This window comes from Dipodascopsis tothii, assembly GCF_038497935.1.
Source record: "Dipodascopsis tothii strain CBS 759.85 unplaced genomic scaffold V1510scaffold_5, whole genome shotgun sequence".
NCBI lineage: Eukaryota > Fungi > Ascomycota > Lipomycetes > Lipomycetales > Lipomycetaceae > Neoaidaea > Neoaidaea tothii.
In genome coordinates, this window is record NW_027117989.1 from 49,808 (window position 1) to 67,532 (window position 17,725).

The 17,725-nt window shown below is 71.2% G+C and overlaps 9 protein-coding genes across 9 annotated transcripts; 3 read left to right on the plus strand and 6 right to left on the minus strand.

Annotated features, from left to right (window-relative positions):
• Nucleotides 1-259: 259 nt before the first annotated feature.
• On the minus strand, nt 260-4,155 carry V1510DRAFT_373957 (uncharacterized protein). The gene is made up of 4 exons (XM_066931520.1): nt 3,421-4,155; nt 2,758-3,207; nt 2,197-2,691; nt 260-1,959 (listed from the first exon to the last, which is right to left on the minus strand). Exons 1-4 carry the CDS (start codon nt 4,051-4,053, stop codon nt 439-441), a joined length of 3,099 nt encoding a protein of 1,032 aa, XP_066790647.1. The 5' UTR covers nt 4,054-4,155; the 3' UTR covers nt 260-438.
• A 329-nt stretch (nt 4,156-4,484) lies between these two features.
• Nucleotides 4,485-6,496, minus strand: V1510DRAFT_428538 (ATP synthase regulation protein NCA2-domain-containing protein). Its single transcript, XM_066935270.1, has 2 exons — nt 5,979-6,496; nt 4,485-5,947 (listed from the first exon to the last, which is right to left on the minus strand). Exons 1-2 carry the CDS (start codon nt 6,472-6,474, stop codon nt 4,539-4,541), a joined length of 1,905 nt encoding a protein of 634 aa, XP_066790648.1. The 5' UTR covers nt 6,475-6,496; the 3' UTR covers nt 4,485-4,538.
• A 2,197-nt stretch (nt 6,497-8,693) lies between these two features.
• V1510DRAFT_411871 (ras family-domain-containing protein) lies at nt 8,694-9,750 on the plus strand. The gene is made up of 3 exons (XM_066932973.1): nt 8,694-8,881; nt 8,914-9,248; nt 9,280-9,750. Exons 1-3 carry the CDS (start codon nt 8,824-8,826, stop codon nt 9,493-9,495), a joined length of 609 nt encoding a protein of 202 aa, XP_066790649.1. The 5' UTR covers nt 8,694-8,823; the 3' UTR covers nt 9,496-9,750.
• On the minus strand, nt 9,429-11,099 carry V1510DRAFT_290088 (Di-sulfide bridge nucleocytoplasmic transport domain-containing protein). The gene has a single exon (XM_066930664.1). It carries the CDS (start codon nt 10,846-10,848, stop codon nt 9,625-9,627), a length of 1,224 nt encoding a protein of 407 aa, XP_066790650.1. The 5' UTR covers nt 10,849-11,099; the 3' UTR covers nt 9,429-9,624.
• V1510DRAFT_411873 (pterin 4 alpha carbinolamine dehydratase-domain-containing protein) lies at nt 11,066-11,933 on the plus strand. Its single transcript, XM_066932974.1, has one exon. It carries the CDS (start codon nt 11,351-11,353, stop codon nt 11,897-11,899), a length of 549 nt encoding a protein of 182 aa, XP_066790651.1. The 5' UTR covers nt 11,066-11,350; the 3' UTR covers nt 11,900-11,933.
• A 136-nt stretch (nt 11,934-12,069) lies between these two features.
• V1510DRAFT_349787 (uncharacterized protein) lies at nt 12,070-12,401 on the minus strand (the record flags this gene model as incomplete). Its single annotated transcript, XM_066930853.1, has 2 exons — nt 12,070-12,282; nt 12,315-12,401. Coding segments are annotated over 2 exons (300 nt in total), but the record flags the coding sequence as incomplete, so codon positions are not given.
• A 358-nt stretch (nt 12,402-12,759) lies between these two features.
• Nucleotides 12,760-15,043, minus strand: V1510DRAFT_425051 (uncharacterized protein; the record flags this gene model as incomplete). The annotated part of the gene is made up of 2 exons (XM_066935119.1): nt 12,760-14,807; nt 14,914-15,043. 2 exons carry the CDS (start codon nt 15,041-15,043, stop codon nt 12,760-12,762), a joined length of 2,178 nt encoding a protein of 725 aa, XP_066790653.1.
• Nucleotides 15,044-15,151: 108 nt separating this feature from the next.
• Nucleotides 15,152-16,321, plus strand: V1510DRAFT_444164 (uncharacterized protein; the record flags this gene model as incomplete). The annotated part of the gene is made up of 5 exons (XM_066935678.1): nt 15,152-15,436; nt 15,468-15,614; nt 15,646-15,745; nt 15,777-15,936; nt 15,968-16,321. 5 exons carry the CDS (start codon nt 15,152-15,154, stop codon nt 16,266-16,268), a joined length of 993 nt encoding a protein of 330 aa, XP_066790654.1. The 3' UTR covers nt 16,269-16,321.
• On the minus strand, nt 16,266-17,326 carry V1510DRAFT_411881 (uncharacterized protein). Its single transcript, XM_066932975.1, has one exon. It carries the CDS (start codon nt 17,041-17,043, stop codon nt 16,429-16,431), a length of 615 nt encoding a protein of 204 aa, XP_066790655.1. The 5' UTR covers nt 17,044-17,326; the 3' UTR covers nt 16,266-16,428.
• Between the last annotated feature and the right edge of the window lie 399 nt (nt 17,327-17,725).

Sequence of the window (17,725 nt, forward strand, 5' to 3'; positions counted from 1 at the left end):
CGAGGGTGCGCCCTGCGGGCGGCTGTCTGATGCGGCTATATGCCTGCCCGAAGGGCAGCCACCCCCGGCGGAGCCGCCGCCGGAGGCTCACCACCAACGAGCCTCCGGCGGCGACTCCGTCGAGGGTGCGCCCTGCGGGCGGCTATATGCTGCGGCTACATGCCCTGCCCGAAGGGCAGCTACCCCCGGCGGAGCCGCCGCCGGAGGCTCGTTGGTGGTGAGCCTCCGGCGGCGACTCCGTCGAGGGTACGCCCTGCGGGCGGCTGTATGCTGCGGCTATATGCTGCGGCTATATGCTGCGGCTATATGCTGCGGCTACATGCTGCGGCTATATGCTCAGCCCGAAGGGCAGCTATCCCCGGCGCCGCCGGGGGCGGCTACACGCCTGGCCGCGCCGGCCACGCCCGGCCGTGAGCTCGTAGCAGATCTATTAGTGTTCTATTTCGCCTGGAGAGCCGCCCAGAAGCGCTGCTCGTCGGTGCCCTGAAACTGCAGGAGCGTCGAGATGACCGGAATGAGCTGGGGGCGCATGTCGCGGTGCTCGAGGAAGCCGAGCAGGACGTTCTTGAGGTAGGGAATGCTCAGGTTCTCGGGGTCGTCGTAGAGCGAGGCCGAGCTGGCCCGGCCGGCGATGTCGCGCGCGAGGTTGGTGAGCGTCGCGTTCGAGACCGAGCGCGAGGTGCGGGTCGGGGTGTCCGGGGAGCGGGCGTGCGCGGCCTGCAGGTCGTCGGCAAGCAGCCGGTTGGCGCGCTGGAGCTTGTCGGCGCGCTCGTGGGCGTCCTCGGCCGCGCGCTTGAGGTCGTGGCGGGCGGCCTCGGCGTCGCGCAGCTGGGTCTCGGCGCTGTCCAGGGCGTTGCGCAGCTCGGTCAGGACCTTGCGGGCGTCGTCGGCGTCCGCGGCCGCCAGCCGCGCCTTGTCGTCGGCCTTGTCGCGGGCGGCGCGGAGGGCGGCCAGCTCGGACGCCGCCTGCGCGCGCTCGTCGTCGGCCGCGGCGCGCTGGCGCTCGAGCGTGCGCACGCGCGCGCGCAGCTCCTCCAGCTCGCGGTGCTTGTGGCGCGACGCGGCCACCGTGTTGCGCTCGGCCTGCTCGCGCTCCTCGGTCAGGACGTCGATGCGGTCCTTGAGCTCGCGCGTCTTGGCGGCCTGCGACGCCTCCGAGTCGGCCAGCAGCTGCCGGATCGTGGCGGCCTCGCGCGCGCGCTCGAGCAGCAGCCGGTGCGCGTCCGCGAGCTCCTGCTCCAGCGCCTCGTAGCGGTCGCGGGCCTCGCGGCTCTGCATCGAGATCTCGGCGGTCTGCTCGCGCAGCGACTCCATCATGGCCTTGGCGTTGGTGCGCTCCGTGCGCGCGATGTGCACGTCCTCGCGCAGCGCGTCCACCTGCGCCTTGAGGTTGGCGTTGGCCGTCGAGTAGTCGTGGATGCGGGCGTTGACGGCGCCGAGCTCCTGCGCCACGCCGTCGCGCTCCCGCGCCACACGCTCCAGGTCCGCCAGCACGCCCTTGTACTCCGCGTCCACCCGCGTCAGCTGCTGGCTCAGCGTGTACGCGCGGTCCTCCTGCTTGGCCTTGACCACCTGCAGGTCCTGGTACTGCGCGCGCAGCTTGTCGAACTCGCTCGTCTTCTCGGCCAGCGCCGCGCGCACGCTCCCGAGCTCCCCCCGCGCCTGCTTCTCGCTCTTCTCCAGCCCCCGCAGCTCGTCCGCCTTGGCGGCCAGCGACGCCTTGTGCGAGTTGGCCGCGGTCAGCTCCGTGCGCAGGGCCAGCGCGTCCTGCTGCGCGCGGGAGAGCGCGCCCTTGACGTCGCTGAGCTCCTTGAGCCGCGTCTGCGACACGTTGGTCACCGCCACAAGCTCCTGCTTGAGCAGGCTCTTCTCGGTCGCGAGCTCGGTCTGCACGCGCTCCTTGTCGGCCTGGAGGGCCTGGATCGTCGAGTGCAGGTTGGCCTGCTCGGACTGCAGCGCCTGCAGCTTGCTGTGGGCGTCGGCGAGCTGCGCCGCTGTGGCTGCGCGGTCCTTGTCGGCGGCGGCCTGCGCCCGCTGGAGCGAGTCGCGCTCGGCGGCGGCGGCGGTGGCGGCCGCCTCGACGGTCGCGTGCGCGGCCTGGAGCGCGCTGTGCTCGGCCACGAGCGCGTCGTGGTCGGCCTGCACGCTCCTGAGTGCGGCCTCGAGCTCGGCCTGCTTGGCCTCGAGCGCCTGCACCTGCGCCCGCAGAGCGCCCGTCTCGTGCTCGGACGACCGCCGCTGCATGTCCGACGCCGTGGCGGCCTCGGCGCCGGCTGCCGCGAGCTGCTCGCGGAGGTTCTTGGCCTCCTCCTTGGACTCGACGAGCTCCTGGCCGATGTTGCGGACCACGTCCCGCAGGTTCTCGGTCTCCTCGACCTGGGCGCGCGACCGGGCCTGCGCGGCGTTGAGCGCGGCCCGGACGTCGCCGAGCTCGCTCAGCTTGCGCTCGAGCTCGCCGACCTGGTCGCGGTAGCGGCCGATGTCGGACGCGGCCGACGCCGACCGCGCCAGCGCCGGCGTCTCGTCCGCGACGGTCTCGGTCGTCTTGATGGGCGCGTCGGGCTCGGCCGCAGCCGCGGCCGCGCCGGCCCCGCCCTTGCCCTTCTTCTTCTTCTTCTTCTTGTTCTTGGCGCCCCCGTCGACGGGCGAGCCCGTGGGCGTCGGCGCGGCCGGCGACGGCTCCGGCGACGGCTCACGGGTGTCGGGCGCGGACGCGGCGGTCCTGGCGGTCTCGAGCTCGGCCTCGAGCTCGGCCACGCGGCTGTTGGCCGCGTTGATCTGGCTGGTGGCCTCGACCGCCTTGATCGACAGCGTCGACTTGAGCTCGCCCACCTCCTTCAGCAGCTCCGTGCGGGCGCGGGCGAGCTCGTCCTTGGCGGCGGCCGCCGAGGAGGCGGCTGTGGCGGCCGCGGCGAGCTGCGCGTCCTTCTCGGCGAGCTTTTCGGCGGCCTCGGCGGCGCGCTTGTCGGCCTCGGCGGCGGCCGCGGCCGCAGCCTGGTCGGCGGCCGCGCTGGACGCCTGCGCAGCCGCAGCCGCGGCCTTGTCGGCTGCCGCCGCGGCCTCGGCAGTGGCCGCGGCCGCTGCGGCCTCGGCGTCGGCCAGCGACCGCGTCAGCTCGGCCACCTTCGCCGCCAGCTCGTCGGTCGCAGCCTGGTCGCGGGCGGCCGCCAAATCGCGCTCAAACGCGGCCCGCGCCTCGGCCGCAGCCTCGGCCGCGGCCTGGTCCTTGGCCGCCAGCTGCTGCCGCAGCTCGGCGGTCTCGGTCGCCGCCGCCGCCGCCGCAGCCTCCGCGGTCGCTGCCGCCTCGCGCGCCGCCTTCTCGGCGGCCTCGGCCGCCGCCGCGCGCTGGCCGGCCGCCGCCGCCGTCGCCGCCGCCTCCTCAGCCGCGGCCAGGCGCTTCTTGAACTCGTCGCGGTCCACCGTCAACCGCTTCATCTCCTCCATCTGCATCTCCTGGCGCAGCGACAGGTTCTGCAGGTACTCGACCAGCGCGTCCGGCTCGGCCACAGACGAGCACGGCGTGTGCTCGCGCAGCATGGTCTCAAAGGCCGCGACCTGGGCGCTCTTGGCCTTCTCGGCCTCGTAGGCGCGGTACAGCTCCGGGTACTTGGCCTCGTACTTGGCCAGCTTGCGCAGCTTGGCCCGCAGCTCCGGGCTCAATTCGCCCGCGGCCGGGGCCGGGCTGGCCGGCGCGCTCAGCGGGTGGTCCGTGACGGCCTCGGCCGGCGGGCCCGTGCTCGGCGTGGCGGGCATGTTCACGGGCGTCCGCGGACGGTCGGCGTCGGGCGTGCGGTCGGCGCGCGCAATCGGAGGGGCGGTGTCGTCGGCGGGCGATGGCGTCGCCTGCGTCTCGGTGCTGACGTCGAAGAGCACTTCGGCCGCCGTTTGATCGGTGTCTGGCGAGCTTGCGGACGCTAGACCCTGCGGCGTTCCCGGTGGATTGGGGCCCCGTGACTGTCTGTCGCCGGCTTGCGCCAGCCGGGAGCTCTGCAGCCTGGCCTGCTCGATCTCGTCTGAAATCGATTTGCCTATCTGCGAGATGCGGGACATCATCCTCGCGGCGGCCGGGATCGTGAGCGAGAGGACGCCGCGGCGGGCCAGAAAGAGGTCAACACCGTCACGTGATGGCCGCGCGGTGCCGCAGCGCCGCACCTCGTGCGGCGTAAACATCACGTGCGCGCACGAGCCTCCGGCGGCGGCTCGCCGGTGGCTGCCCTTCGGGCAGGCATGTAGCCGCCATATAGCCGCCCGCAGGGCGCACCCTCGACGGAGTCGCCGCCGGAGGCTCGTTGGTGGTGAGCCTCCGGCGGCGGCTCCGCCGGGGGTAGCTGCCCTTCGGGCAGGGCATATAGCCGCAGCATACAGCCGCCCGCAGGGCGCACCCTCGACGGAGTCGCCGCCGGAGGCTCGTTGGTGGTGAGCCTCCGGCGGCGGCTCCGCCGGGGTAGCTGCCCTTCGGGCAGGATATAGCCGCATCATATAGCCGCAGAACCGCCGACGCCAGCCACAAGACGCGCTGCGCACAGCCACACCGTGTATTACAGATACTTCTGGTACAGCCGCCAGACGCGGTCCAGAGTCCGGCGCTGGGCGACCAGCCCCAGGCCAATGTTCTCGAGGTCGCCGAGGTCGCGCAGGTAGTCGGCGCGGACCTCGGTCGGCACAATGTCCGCGTAGGTGCGCAGGACGGACGCCTCGCACAGCAGGTGACCGTGGCTGGTGTAGGACAGGGTGTCTGGGCCCGGGTCGACGGTGAGAATGCGGTCGACGTTGCCGAGGACGCGGGCGACGATCTGGCCCTGGCGGCCGCGCAGCCGCAGGCCCTTGCCTGTGTACACGCTGTGCACCCAGCCGAGGACTCCGTAGCAGGCCAGAGCCGAGGGCAGCGCGGCCACGACGCCGAAGACGAGCTCCTGGCTCTTGAGCAGCTTGTCGATGCCCGTCGCGGCCAGCTCGACGTCGACCTTGGTCTTCTGGACCTGGATCAGCAGCGTGCGGACCAGCTGGCCGCGCACGACCGACGCCAGCGGCCGCTGCAGCTCCTGCTCGTAGATGCGCAGGACCGACGACAGGTCGCCCTCGCGCACGCGTGCACGGAGATCCTCCACGGCCTCGTCGCCGAGGCCGCCGGCCGTGTCCGCCGTGAAGTCGACGACCATGCGCTCGAGACTGGCCATGTCGGCCTGCAGGCTCTGGCGGCCGACAATGGCGACCTGCGCTCCGGCGTCGTGCCGGATCGTGGCCGCGATGTTGCGCACCGGCTCGACGACCCAGTTGGCCCAGAAGTCGGCAGCCATGGCCGCGGCCTCGCGCGCCCACTCGGCCAGATCCGCCCGGCGGTTGAAGATCGCGCGCAGGGCGGCCGTGCCAAAGACGGCGCCGGCCAGCAGGCCGGGCCACAGCCGCGTGAGCGGCCCCGGCCGCGCCGCACGCGCCAGCACCGCGGCGTGCGCCGCACGGTACCCCGGCACGCGCTCGTCGACCAGCTGCAGCACGCGCAGCGCGAGCGCGCCGGGAGTGGCCGCCGGCACCGCCGCAGCTGTGGCGCGGGCCGCCAGCGTGTCGGGCGGTGCAGCCGCCGCCACGTCAGCCACGACGCCCTCCAGCAGCGCCACGCCGGCTGTGACCGAGTCCTGCCAGTTGGTCCGGTCCACCGACATGCCGCGGCCGACCAGCAGGCCCAGCGCCGTCGCCTGCAGCGTCCGCAGAGCCCGCAGCTCCTCCTGCCGCCGGTGCACGCCGGCGTAGATCGGCGCCAGCGACAGCGCCCGCCGCACGCCCGACACGGACGCGGAAGCCGTAAACACGTTGGCGGCCGCGCGCTGCTGGCCGTGGAACGCGCGCTTGAGCTCGTCGAGCCAGTCGCGCACGCTGGGCCGCGCGGCCAGCCGGCCCCGCGCGTCGCCGACGATCGCCCGTGCGGCTCGCAGACCGCGAGCCGGTGCCGCTGCTGTCAGCGCTGACTCCGGATCACTTACTCTGGACGCTGTAGAGCAGCACATTGGCCGGCGTCGACGCCACGCTCTCCCAGTAGTACACGTCCTCGGCCAGCGGCAGCGTCTGCTGCAGCAGATCCTCGACGACGTGGCCGTAGACGTGGATCGCCGCAGCCGCCACCACCAGCCACTCGACTTGATCGCCCTGACCGCCGGCGCCGGGGCCGCCGTAGTCGGCGCGGGCGACCGCGATCGCGTCCACGCCGTGCGGCTCGCCGGTAGCCCGGGCCTTTTGGGCCGCGTAGAACGCGGCCAGCGTCTCGTGCACGGTCTGCAGGCCGGGTCGCGGCCGATTTGGCCGGACGAGCAGCCGGTTCAGCAGGTCGAGCACTGTCGATCGGTACGCCTGCTCGGCGCCCCCGGTTATGCCGGCGCCGCCGGGCGTCCCGGGCATGACGGCCGCCGCGGGCAGCGCGGCAGCGACCGCCTCGAGCTCCTCAAAGAGCTTGCCGACCCTGTCGGATACGATGCTGCTCATGTCGTCTGTGCGACGTGGAGTCCGAGCCGGCGCCCGATGTCCCGACCGAGTTACCCGGCTATCGCAACCTTGTGCCTGGGCACGTGAGGATCGCCGCCGCCTGCCCGGAGCCGCCAGCCGCCGGTCCCGGCGTACTGCCCCTGCCGGTCACGGGTACAGGCGGAAAACCTCGCAGGATGTGCACCGCGCCCGCGTCCCCAACGGGTCGACCCCAACAGCCGAGCTGTGTGACTCGGGTCGCACCAGACGAGCAGGACGACTCGTGATCCCGTACGCGGACCCCGTTAGTGCGGCCGGCATGGCTCGGGGGGCCTTGGACCGGCTCCGCGGGGGATCGTACGCTGGTGGATCTCCGGCGGCGACTCCGTCGAGCGCTCCCAGCGGCCAGGGTCGGTCTGGCAAGACCGGCCGGACTGACCAAAGGGCATCTGCCCTCTGCGAGTCGGTGCCACAGCCTCCGCCGCTGGCGAGCCTCCGGCGCCAACTCCTGCGACGGTAGCTGCCCTGCGGTCAGGTTCGTGGCCAAGTGACGCACGAACAGTGGCGCAGACGTGGCGCGGCAAGCTGCGGCAGGCGTCTAAGCCGCGTCTGTGGCGCAGGCGGCGCGGCCGTGGCCGTGCGCGGCCGTGGCAGTGCAGGCGGCACAGTGCCCTTGCCGCACACCGCCGGCGATAGTGGTCTGCGCAGCGGTCCTGGCCAAGCGTCTGCCGCGCACGCGGTTGTCCGCACGCGGCCAGCTCCGTTCATACTACTCTCTCGTCCTGCACGCCGACCAGCCAGTCCACTCCGTCTCACATCGGCAGCCGTCGGATAAGTGTAGCCGCACGATCACGAGTCACGAACACGCATGACGTGAGTCGCCTGGAAGCTGTGACATGGCTGCGCGCGCGTTCTAGTCAGGGCTAGCGCGGCCGCACGCACGTTGGACCCGTGTCCGGACCCGTGCGGCTTCGGCTGCGCCGGCACCCTGTGCCGGCCGCCAGGGTTGTGGCCGCCGTTGGGGTGCTATATTTGGCCTCTATCACAGTCCGTAGCGACGTATGCGGCTACGCTGTCACGGCGGTGGGGTCGTGGCGACCGCACGGCTCCTCCACCCAGCCGGCCTGCGCCGCAAGGCGTGCGGCGGACGCGTTCGGTGGGGTTAGGGCTAGCGGCGATCGCTCGGATTGGTCGGTGCGGCGCTGCGGCCGCCAGCGCGGCGACCCGGCCGACGCGTGGCCGCTTGCCGCTGCGCGCAAGACGCACGTCCGCGACAGCGGAGGTGGCGGCCCGGCGCGGGCACCGCAGCGCGGCCGCCGGCCGGGCCGCCCGCGCCGGCCCCTGCGGCCGCACGTAGTGTCTGTGCTGTCTAGTTGCCGCCCGTGCGGCGCACCTTGCCGCCTGGCCGCCTGACCGCCTGGCCGCCTGGCTGGCGCTCCGTGGCTGCGTAGCTGCGGCCTGGGGAGTCAGCGCCGTAAGCCAAGACAGCCGGCAGGCCGCTGGTGGTCGCCGGGTCGACGCGGCCTGCGCGGCGGCCGCGCCTAACGCCGCCGCCGCCGCCGCAGCCGCCGTGGGCCCTGGCCGCCGCACCTGCAGCCGGTGTCGCGGCCGTGGCGTGTCTTGATGTGCGGCGGCAGCAACTGCAGCGGTCGGGGACTGCGCCGCACAGCCCAAACCGGCTGCCGCGGCCTACGTGTCCACGCCCCAGCGCGTCCAGCGGCCGGCCGTCGCCGGCAGCGCCACCAGGCGGCCGCCGCAAAGCCGGCCAGCCGCGGGCGCGGCGCAGACGTAGACGCCGGCGGCCCCGCGGTCGTATCTGGTGCTGTCTGGCGGGCGACCAAACAGTGTCTTGGACAAGCCGATCGCCCAAATTCTCTTCTCCCTCCATCCACCACTACACTTGTTAGGTCGCCAGTTTCCGGTCACAGACAGCACCGACCAGTCGAGCAGTCGAGTTCCGTCTGCATCTGTATATACCAGCCGTGCACAGGCAGCCGAAGGTGAGTGGGGTGGTGGCGAGAGCGGCCGCGCGCGGCGACGTGGGTGTCGCCGGGTGCGGCCGCGGCGGCCCGGCTGCGGCCGCACGGCCGCAGGCGCATTGCAGCGGTTGCTGACGGACAGGTCCACGAGGTAGGTTCCGGACGGGAGGTGCGCGGGCGGTGCGCGGGCGGCGGCGGTGCGCAGACGCAATTGTCGGGCGGCCGCAGCGCCACAGTGCGGGGCCGGCGGCCGCGGAGCGCCCGGAGACGGCCACCGACGGCCGGCAGGCGCCAGCAGCGGTCGGGCGGTGTGCTGTGGGGCCGCCGTGGGCCGTCCGCGGACGTGTGTGTGCAGGCGCGCTGACAGACAGACTCCCCAGCCTTATCAGCAATGGCCAGCTCGCGCAACTACGACATCCTCATCAAGCTCCTGCTCATCGGCGACTCGGGTAAGTCGTCGCGCGGCGCGCGCTGACCGCAGGCGTCGGCAAGTCGTGCCTGCTCCTCCGCTTCAGCGAGGACTCGTTCACGCCGAGCTTCATCACGACGATCGGCATCGACTTCAAGATCCGCACGATCGACCTCGACGGCAAGCGGATCAAGATGCAGATCTGGGACACGGCCGGACAGGAGCGGTTCCGCACGATCACGACGGCGTACTACCGCGGCGCGATGGGCATCCTGCTCGTGTACGACGTCACGGACGAGAAGTCGTTCAACAACGTGCGCAACTGGTTCTCGAACGTCGAGCAGCACGCCTCGGAGGGCGTCAACAAGCTCCTGATCGGCAACAAGTGTGACTGGGAGGAGAAGCGGGTACGTACGTGCGCGGGCGCGCTGACCGCAGGCGGTGTCGACCGAGCAGGGCAAGGCCCTGGCCAACGAGCTGGGCATCCCGTTCATCGAGGCCAGCGCCAAGGCCAACATCAACGTCGAGGAGGCGTTTATCTCGCTGGCGCGGCAGATCAAGCAGCGCATTATGGACACGTCGCCCGAGCCCGGTCCGGGCACCGTCGACATCGGCACCGGCTCCAAGTCGAGCGGCGGCGGCAAGTGCTGCTGAGCGCCGCGCAAGGGCCGCGGGCCCGGCCGCGGCGCGGCTGCGGCGCGCGCGGCCCGGCCGGCGCGGCGCCGGCCGGCGTCCTGTTTGAGCGTTCTTTTGTCACTAGGTTCAATTATCTTTCTATCTGCGCTACCGCGCGTCGTCTGCGGTCACCAGCGTGCCCGCCCGCTCGAGCGCCTGCGAGTAGCTTGGTTGCCGCGCCGGCGGCGCCGGCGCCGGCGCCGGCGGCGCCGCCCGGCTCGACACGTAGAGGCTGCCAAAGACGAGCAGGAGACAGAACAGCATGGTCTTGTAAGAGATGTGTTCGACAAAGCTGTTGATGATCTCGGCGAACGTCTCGGCGCTGACCTTGGCCCGCCCGATCACCGAGGCGTCGCGCTTCATGCACTTTTCCCACATGAGGCACGACTTCTCGGCCGCGGGCACGCGCTGGTCGGGCGCACACCGGTTGGCCACGTACTCCTTGGCGCAGTGGTCGATCTCGACCAGGACCTCGAAGATGTACTCGTTGACCTTCTGGTTGACGTCGTTGCGGATCGTTGTCACAAAAGCGACGATCAGATAGAGAAAGACCGTGACCAGGAAGAGGTTGAACGCGAGCTGGAGGTAAGAGCCGAAGATGTACGGCAACGCCTGGTGCGCGTGCATGAACGACGCCAGCGATCCGCCGTCGTCTGATATACTCCGACCGGATACGGACCGCACGCTGCGGTCGCTGCGTTTAGCCACCGCCAGCGGCCGCTCGTCAGCCGAGACCGACACGTCGAACGAGTCATCTGGCCCGGCCGACTCGATGCTCGGTGCGCGCCGCCGCCGCGTGCGTGTGTCCTTCTTGCGCGGGCTGGCGCGCCGCCGCCGCCGCGGTGCAGGCGACTCGCTGTCGTTGCCGTCGTCGACGTCGACGACCTCTGGTCGCCGCTTGACCAGCGGCGAGGCTGCGCTGCGCATGAGCTGCAGCAGCTTGCCACCCGGGCTCGGGCCCGGGCTGCGGGTCGGCTCCGGATCGAGGTCGACCACGTCGATGTCCATCGTGGACGAGTCGGCCATGCTGTAGTCGGCCGGCGTCGCCGGCGACGCCGCGCCGTACGTCTGGCCGAGCCGCGCGACCGACGGCGATGCCGCGTAGGCGTCGTTGGCGCCGAACCGGCTGCGAAAGCTGGAGACCGGTTCGGGCGCCAGCGTGGTCTGCGGCGTCATGAACGCGAAGCCGTCTGTGCGCGCCACGTACGGCGTGCTGGTGGCGGGCATTCGCCGCTCGGGCGACCCCGCCCGGAAGGGTGAGTCATACAGGCGACTCGGGTCCGGACGTAGGTCCAGGTCCATGGGGGACTCATGCCCCCGGTGGTAGCTCATTATGGGCGGGTGTTGTCGGGTGTGAGTTGAGTCCGGGTGTGAGTTGAGTCCGTGCGTGCGTCCGCCGGTCCGTGTCCAGTCCGGCCCAGTTGGGTCCGCTTGGGTCCGGGTCCGGTAGAGAGTCCGGTCCAGATACAGGTCCGGTCGTGGGGGTCGCAGGTCCGTGACCTCGTCCGCCTCGTCCGCGTCGCTCGCTGCCTGAGGCCGCTTGATTCGTGCGCGTGCGGCACCAATCCGCCGCGCGCCGCGCGCTCGCTTCGCCTGCGCCCGAAATGCGCCCCGTCGCCGTCCGCCGAGGACTGCTAGACCCGCTTGCGATCTGATCGAGGCCTGGAGGGTTCCGGGCCGGCTCGGTGGTGGTGTCCTGGTCGGAGGATCAAAACAAAAGAATTTTAGGCGCTTGGGTGGTCTAAATCTTTGCACCTAGACGTGCAGCTGACGACTGCGCCGCAGAACGCAGGCCGAAGCGCGTGCAGCACCAGGCTCAAACACCGGGACAGTGATGTGGAGGTGTGCGGTGGGCGGTGCGGGTGGCATGGGCGGCCGCGTCCAGCGGATGGCGGCGGCGCGTGCGGGTGCGACGCTGGCCTGGCCGACGGGAGCTACAGCGGCCACGGCAGGCGCGGCTGGCACGGCGGGCGCGCCCGCCGCAGCCACCGGCGCGCGCCGTGCAGCCAGTACGGCGCGTGTGCTCGCCGACGACGAGCTCGCCCACGAGATCGACCGCCAGAGCGCTGCCGGCTGGCAGTACGGCTGCGACGGCGGCGAACAGTACTTTGCCAAGCACGTCCGGTTCAAGAGCTTCCGGCAAGCAACCGCGTTCGTCATGGCCGTGTCGCTGGCGGCCGAGCGGCAGCAGCACCATCCGGCGATCTACATCAATCACGCGACGGTGCAGGTCCAGACGACCACAACCGACCCCCGCGGAATCAGCACCAAGGACGTCAAGCTGATGGCCGCGGTCGACCGGCAGCTCGCCGCGCTCGCCGCCGGCGAGTGCACGGTCGCGTCCGCGCGCGTCGTCTTTGGCTGGCGCCCACAGAACCCATAAAAGTCATTAACTATATCTACACCCATCGCAAAACCCAGACACCGTTCGCACATGCCGCGCTAGACGCGCTTGACCTCCTCGGACGGGTTCAGCGCGGTCGCGCGCGCGACCGGCACGGACTCGACCACGCCCGGCACGCCCACGCTCTTGGCTACGTCCACGGCGTCGTGCAGAAAGTCGGACTGGCGGCGCGCGTAGACGGCCGGCGGCGTCGGGATCCCGCCCGGCTGCTCAATTAGCCGCGACTGCAGCGCCAGGATGTAGTCGCGCAGCTGCAGGTTCTCCTGCCGCAGGCTGTCGATCGTCTCCTTGCTCGACTTGAGCTCAAGCACCTTCTGCTCGAGGTCCTTGATGTAGCACTCCTTGCGCTGGCGGAACGCGCGCTGGGGTCAGCGCGGCCTGGGCGCCCACGTACCTGTGCCGCGCGGTTCTGCGCCGCGCGCTTGCTGCGCGACAGCTGCCGCCCGTTTTTGCTCATCTCGCCGACAGGAGGGACGTCCATCTTGTCGGCGTCGTCGATGTACGGCGAAGCCAACTTGGCGGCTGCTGCGGCCGTGCCACAGACTTTGGAATCCCGTGTGCGCTGTGCGCTGTTGCGTCCGCGGTGATCGACCCGGAGCTGTGCTGGCCGTGGAGGCGCGACCGATCGTGGATAAGTAAGCAGATATGCGAAGAAAAAAAGAGCAGGGGAGGAATGGCGGCTGAGGTAAGAAGAAGATAGGCATTAGGTAATGCCGTCTCGATCCGACCTGCGCCGGCACGCATCCGGTTGGGTGACACGCTGGCCGCTTAGTAAGTGCGGGGCCCGGTTAGGGCTGGGCAAGGGTCTGGCTAGGGTTCGTGTTTGCTAGGGCTAGGGCTTACGCGAGCGACACGTTTCCCAGCGCGTGCTCCTTGACGTAGTCGGCGCCCATCTCGAGGTAGTCCGCGCGCGAGAGCATGCCGCTGGCCGCGTCCGCGCTGCCGGCCCACTGGCGCATGCCGCGCCACGCGTCCAGCACGACGTCGCCCGCGCGCCGGATCGCCAGGTCCGTGCCCGCCGGCAGCACCGCGCGCAGCTCGTGCCGCATGCGCTCGTCAAAGCCGCGCAGCAGCGAGTAGCCGCCCGTCAGGAACACGTCCGGCGCCGGCGTCGGCGTCCCGCGCAGCAGGCTGTCGGCCACGAGCTCGACCAGGCCGGCCTGGTCCAGGCCGGCGATCGACGGCTGGAACAGGACCTCGGGGATGCGGATCCGCTCGACGTTCAGGTGGAACTGGTGCGTCTCGGCGCGCGAGTTGACGTCGAACGGCCGCGGGCCGCGCAGGAACGCGTGCACGACCGAGTTGCGCCAGTCGTTCTGGGCGTCGAGCGTGACCTCGGCCGAGAAGTTCGGGTCGTGCTGCAGCAGCTGGGCCTCGAGCCGGCGCACGTTCGCGTCCAGCTCCTCGTCCTCGTCCGAGTCGGACACGTTGGCGATGTCGCGGTACACGGCCCAGTCGTCGTCATCCGCGCCGAACGTGTCCTCGTCGTCGCCGCCGCGGCGCCGCTTGCTCGACCGCGACACGCTGTCGGACGCCAGGTTGGCGATCGACTTCATGCGCATCTGCGACGCCAGCGACTTGCGGTTGTTGAGCTCGTCCTTGAGCCGCTTCTTGTCGCGGATGCGCGCGACGAGCTCCTCGCGCTCCTCGCGGCGCGCGCGCACCCAGCCGTCGAGGTCGCGCTCGCGCCAGGCGTCGTCCTGGCGGGCCTCCTCCTCCTGGCGCTCCTTCTCGCGGATCTTCTCGAGCTTGGCGCGCTGGCGGGCGTCGAAGTTGCTCTTCATCAGCCGCTGCTGGCGCTTCTGCCGGACCTGGGCCTCGTCGAGCTGGTCGTCGGGCACGTCCAGGAGCGGGAACGTGGGCGCCTCGGCGTCGCTGTCGTCCTCGCCGACGTCCTGCTTGCGCGACCGCTTGATCGACCGCTCGAGCACCTTAATCTGCTTGCCGAGCGCGGCCTCGTCGTCGAAGCCCTCGGACTCGAGCAGCCGCTTGTAGTCCTTCTGCGAGAGCTGGTCGGACTTGGCCTCGATCTCGCGGTAGTACGCCAGCTCCTGCTCCTTCTTGACGAGCTTCTCCAGGCGCATCTTGGCCGCCTGCTCCTGCAGCTTGCGGCCGCTCTCCTTGCGCCGCTCGGCGATCCGCGCCAGCTCCTCCTCGGACTTGACCGCCTGCGCGACCTCCGTGTACGGCGTCTGCACCGTCACGTCGCGGTCGGCCAGGCCGTCCAGGCTCAGGTACGCGGCCACCTCGTCCGCGTACGACTCGGGCGAGACGTAGCAGTGGTCGTGCACCAGGTTCTCGGCCTGCACCGGCGTCAGCCGCGACGGGAACTGCGGGTACTTGAGCTGCAGCAGCGCCAGCAGGAAGTTGGTCGCGCTGCGGCCGCCCCAGTTGAGCCGCTTGGCCCGCGCCAGCACCCCGCGCCCGTTGACCACCGGGATCACGTTCGTGGCCTCGTGCCCGGCCGACACCACCACGCCGTCGCGGCCGCCGTTGTAGTAGTACGAAAACAGGCTGTCGATGCCGAACGCGGCCGCCGGCACGCCGTAGCCCTCGAACAGCAGCTCCTGCATCGTGCGGTGCTGCGCGCCGGGGCACGCCAGCAGCTCGCTCATCACCACCGGGTTGTCCACGCGGCCCTCGGACGAGACGCCCATCTTGACGAAGCCGTAGTCCAGGATCGTCTCGAGGTACTCCCAGTTGGACACCAGCGGCCCGTCGAACGGCGACCGCGCCGCCTGCCGCGTGTTTGAGTCCATGCACGTGTCGCTGCCGACGAGCGTGAACGTCCGCAGGATCTTGCGGTCCCGGTACCGTGCCAGCAGTGTCGGGTACGTCAGCCGCGGCGACTCGTCGGTGGCGTAGCCGACCCGCGTCTGCCAGGTGCCTGGGGGTCAGCGCTGCCCGCCCGCGCCGCGCATCCGCGCGCGGCGGCGCATCCGCGGCCATCCGGCCGGCCGCCGGCCGCGGCAGCGTCGCCGCCCTCTACTCACCCAGGTCTATCGCGATCGGCACACCCGCCTGGTAGTCCGTGTACGGCGGCACAAAGGTCGGCACGGGAAAGTCCCGCAGGCCGTGCACCGCCGGCGGCTCGTCGGCCGCGCCATTGCTGTCCGCGCTCATGCTGTCGTGATGGATGGAGAGCGGGCGGCGGCGAAAAACGGGTTGGTGAGCACATGACCATCACGTGACCACGTGTTGAAAAATCCTCGCCGCCCTCCTCCGCGCGCAATGGCGTGGACTTCTCTGCTGGGCGGCCTCTTTGGCGCGACGGGCGCGTCGACGGCGAACAACTTCCTCTTTGGCGGGTCCAAGCCCGCGGCCGGATCGGCCACCGAGACCGCGACCGCGCCGCTGCCGGTCCCGGGCGGGCAGCCGGCGACGCCGGCCACACCGGCCAAGGTCGTCTTTCCGGCCGAATTCTTCAAGTACGGCTTCCCGGGGCCGGTGCACGACCTGCGCTACAACGACGAGTACATCAGCTGCTACGACCGCCGGACGCGCAACCCGGCGTGGGTATGTGGGCGCGCGTGCGAGCTGACGCCAGGTCGTGGAGCACCTGACGCCCGAGTCCATGATCAACAACGGCACGGATCGCAAGCGCTCGACGTTCACCGAGGACGAGAACGTGCCGCAGAAGTTCCGCGCGCGGCTGGTGGACTACTTCCGCAGCGGCTACGACCGCGGGCACATGGTACGTGCGGCCGAGACGCGGGCTGACGCAGGCGCCGGCGGCGGACGCCAAGTTCTCGCAGAAGGCCATGGATGAGACGTTCTACCTGACCAACATGTGCCCCCAGGTCGGCGACGGGTTCAACCGGGACTGTGAGTAGCCGCTCGGCGGCGCTGACGCCAGACTGGGCGCACGTTGAGTACTTCTGCCGCAACCTCGTCAAGGACTACAACTCGGTCCGCATCGTCACCGGCCCGCTGTACCTGCCGCGCAAGTACCCCGACGGCAAGTGGCGTGTGTCGTACGAGGTCATCGGCAATCCGCCGAACGTGGCCGTGCCGACGTAAGTGAGCGCGCGGCGGCGCTGACGGCAGGCACTTTTTCAAACTGATCGTGGCCGAGCGGCCGACCAAGAACCCGGCGAGCGATGCGGTCGCTGTGAGCGCGTTCGTGCTGCCGAACGAGCACATTCCCAACACGACCGAGCTCAAGAGCTTCCAGGTGCCGGTGGACGCCATCGAGCGGTCCACCGGCGTCAACTTCCTCGAGAAGCTGCCGCCGGCCAAGACGAGCGACCTGTGCAAGGAGGTGACGTGCCGGATCACGGTGCGCGAGTTCAACAACGCGCTGCCGGCGCCCAAGCAGCCGCTGGCGCTGCCGGCGCCGTCCAAGTGAGGCGTAGATTAGCAATATATATATAACAGGGCGGGCGCCTAGCCTGCGAACAAAAACGGGCGGGGCCGCGCGACGGCCGGCGGCCGGCGGCCGGAGCTACAGACTGCCGGCCGGCGGCCAGGGCTGTGGGGTGCTGGCCGCCGCCGGTGGCGGCCGCCGCCTAGCCGCTGGTCGAGCTCGTCCGCCAAAACTTGAGGCCCTTCGGCTTGGCCTCGTCCGGCGACCGCGGGCTCCTGAGCGGCACGGCCGGCCGTTTCGGCAGCGGCTGGGTCTGTTTGTCCTGCCGGTACTTGTCCGAGAGCTTGTCGGAGGACGCGTGCAGGCTCGAGAGCCGCAGACGCAGCTGGCTGGCCTTGCGGCCGCTCAGGCTGAGCCGCGAGCCCGTGTCCAGCGAGCGCACGGCGGCGGCGCCGGCTGCGTCCGGCGCCGGCTTGTCGACCGGCGCGTCGCTCGGCTGCGACGAGGCCTCGGACAGCGACGAGACCGACGAGGCCGACGACAGCGACGACGACACGTCCGGGCTGCGCAGGGTAAGGTCGGCCGGCGCGCGCGCCTGCGCGCTCAGCAGCTCGAGGTGCTCGCGCTTGCTCTCGGCCTCGGCCTTGATCATGTTGATCTTGCGCTCCAGGAGCGCGAGCTCCTGGGTCTTGCTGTCGATCCGCAGGGTGAGGTCGTGGATGTCATTGTTGATGCCAAACACGCTGTTGAGCTCGGCCGAGAACGAGTCGACCACCGAGCTGGGGTCAGCGGCGCTGACGGAGACGTACCTGCTCATGGTGCGAGAAAGCTGTGCGGGCGACTGCTGGTGGACGACCACAAAACACTACGGGTCTAGGAGGCCATGGGGCCTAGGGATATAAGGCGATCGATTAACTTTGGCGGATTGTTTTATAGAGCGTGCCCTGAGCGGTCCGGCTAGGGCTGGCGGCCCCGCGTGGCGCGCGGCGGCCGCCACGGGTGCGCCACGGGCAGGCGCCGGCGCGCGGACGGGCGCGGGCGGCGCGGGCGGGCGCGGGCGGCGCGGCCGCCGCCGAGCGGCCGGATCTGCGCGCGGCGAGCAGAGGCGGAGGGGACGGGCGACGCGCCGCCCCGCTTCTATTGGTAACGGGCGCCTGCAGCCGGCTGCAGGCGCCTGCAGCCGGCCGGCCGAGTGCGGACGGGTCGCGCACGCATGCAGGCTGGCGCGTACGTCCAAGCGGAATCCAGGGGGTCCGTGACTCCCCTTGCCGCGGGCAGACGGTCGGCTTGCCTATATTAGGCGTGGCGGCCGGCCCGTCGCGCGCAAGCGTCCTGCAGGCGACGCTAGCGCGGCGTTGCCGACGCCTAGCGCCGCACCGCGCAGCCGGCCCGGCAGCCGCCGCGGCGCGGCGGCCGCCACCACCGCCAGCCGCCCCGCGCGCGCGCGGGCGCCCGAGACAGTGTTCTATTCGCAGTCAGCAGCGGCCGCGCCGCCGTGT

Coding starts and splice junctions, on each gene's coding strand:
- V1510DRAFT_411873 (XM_066932974.1), top strand. CDS start 11,351: ATGTGGAGGTGTGCGGTGGGCGGTGCGGGTGGCATGGGCGGCCGCGTC.
- V1510DRAFT_411871 (XM_066932973.1), top strand. CDS start 8,824: ATGGCCAGCTCGCGCAACTACGACATCCTCATCAAGCTCCTGCTCATC. Junction 8,882..8,913: donor CCTGCTCATCGGCGACTCGG/GTAAGTCGTCGC, acceptor CGCTGACCGCAG/GCGTCGGCAAGTCGTGCCTG. Junction 9,249..9,279: donor GTGACTGGGAGGAGAAGCGG/GTACGTACGTGC, acceptor CGCTGACCGCAG/GCGGTGTCGACCGAGCAGGG.
- V1510DRAFT_290088 (XM_066930664.1), bottom strand. CDS start 10,848: ATGAGCTACCACCGGGGGCATGAGTCCCCCATGGACCTGGACCTACGT.
- V1510DRAFT_373957 (XM_066931520.1), bottom strand. CDS start 4,053: ATGATGTCCCGCATCTCGCAGATAGGCAAATCGATTTCAGACGAGATC. Junction 2,692..2,757: donor TCAACGCGGCCAACAGCCGC/GTGGCCGAGCTC, acceptor GACACCCGTGAG/CCGTCGCCGGAGCCGTCGCC. Junction 1,960..2,196: donor CGGGCGCTCTGCGGGCGCAG/GTGCAGGCGCTC, acceptor AGCAAGCTGCAG/GCGCTGCAGTCCGAGCAGGC.
- V1510DRAFT_428538 (XM_066935270.1), bottom strand. CDS start 6,474: ATGAGCAGCATCGTATCCGACAGGGTCGGCAAGCTCTTTGAGGAGCTC. Junction 5,948..5,978: donor GCTGCTCTACAGCGTCCAGA/GTAAGTGATCCG, acceptor CGCTGACAGCAG/CGGCACCGGCTCGCGGTCTG.
- V1510DRAFT_411881 (XM_066932975.1), bottom strand. CDS start 17,043: ATGAGCAGGTACGTCTCCGTCAGCGCCGCTGACCCCAGCTCGGTGGTC.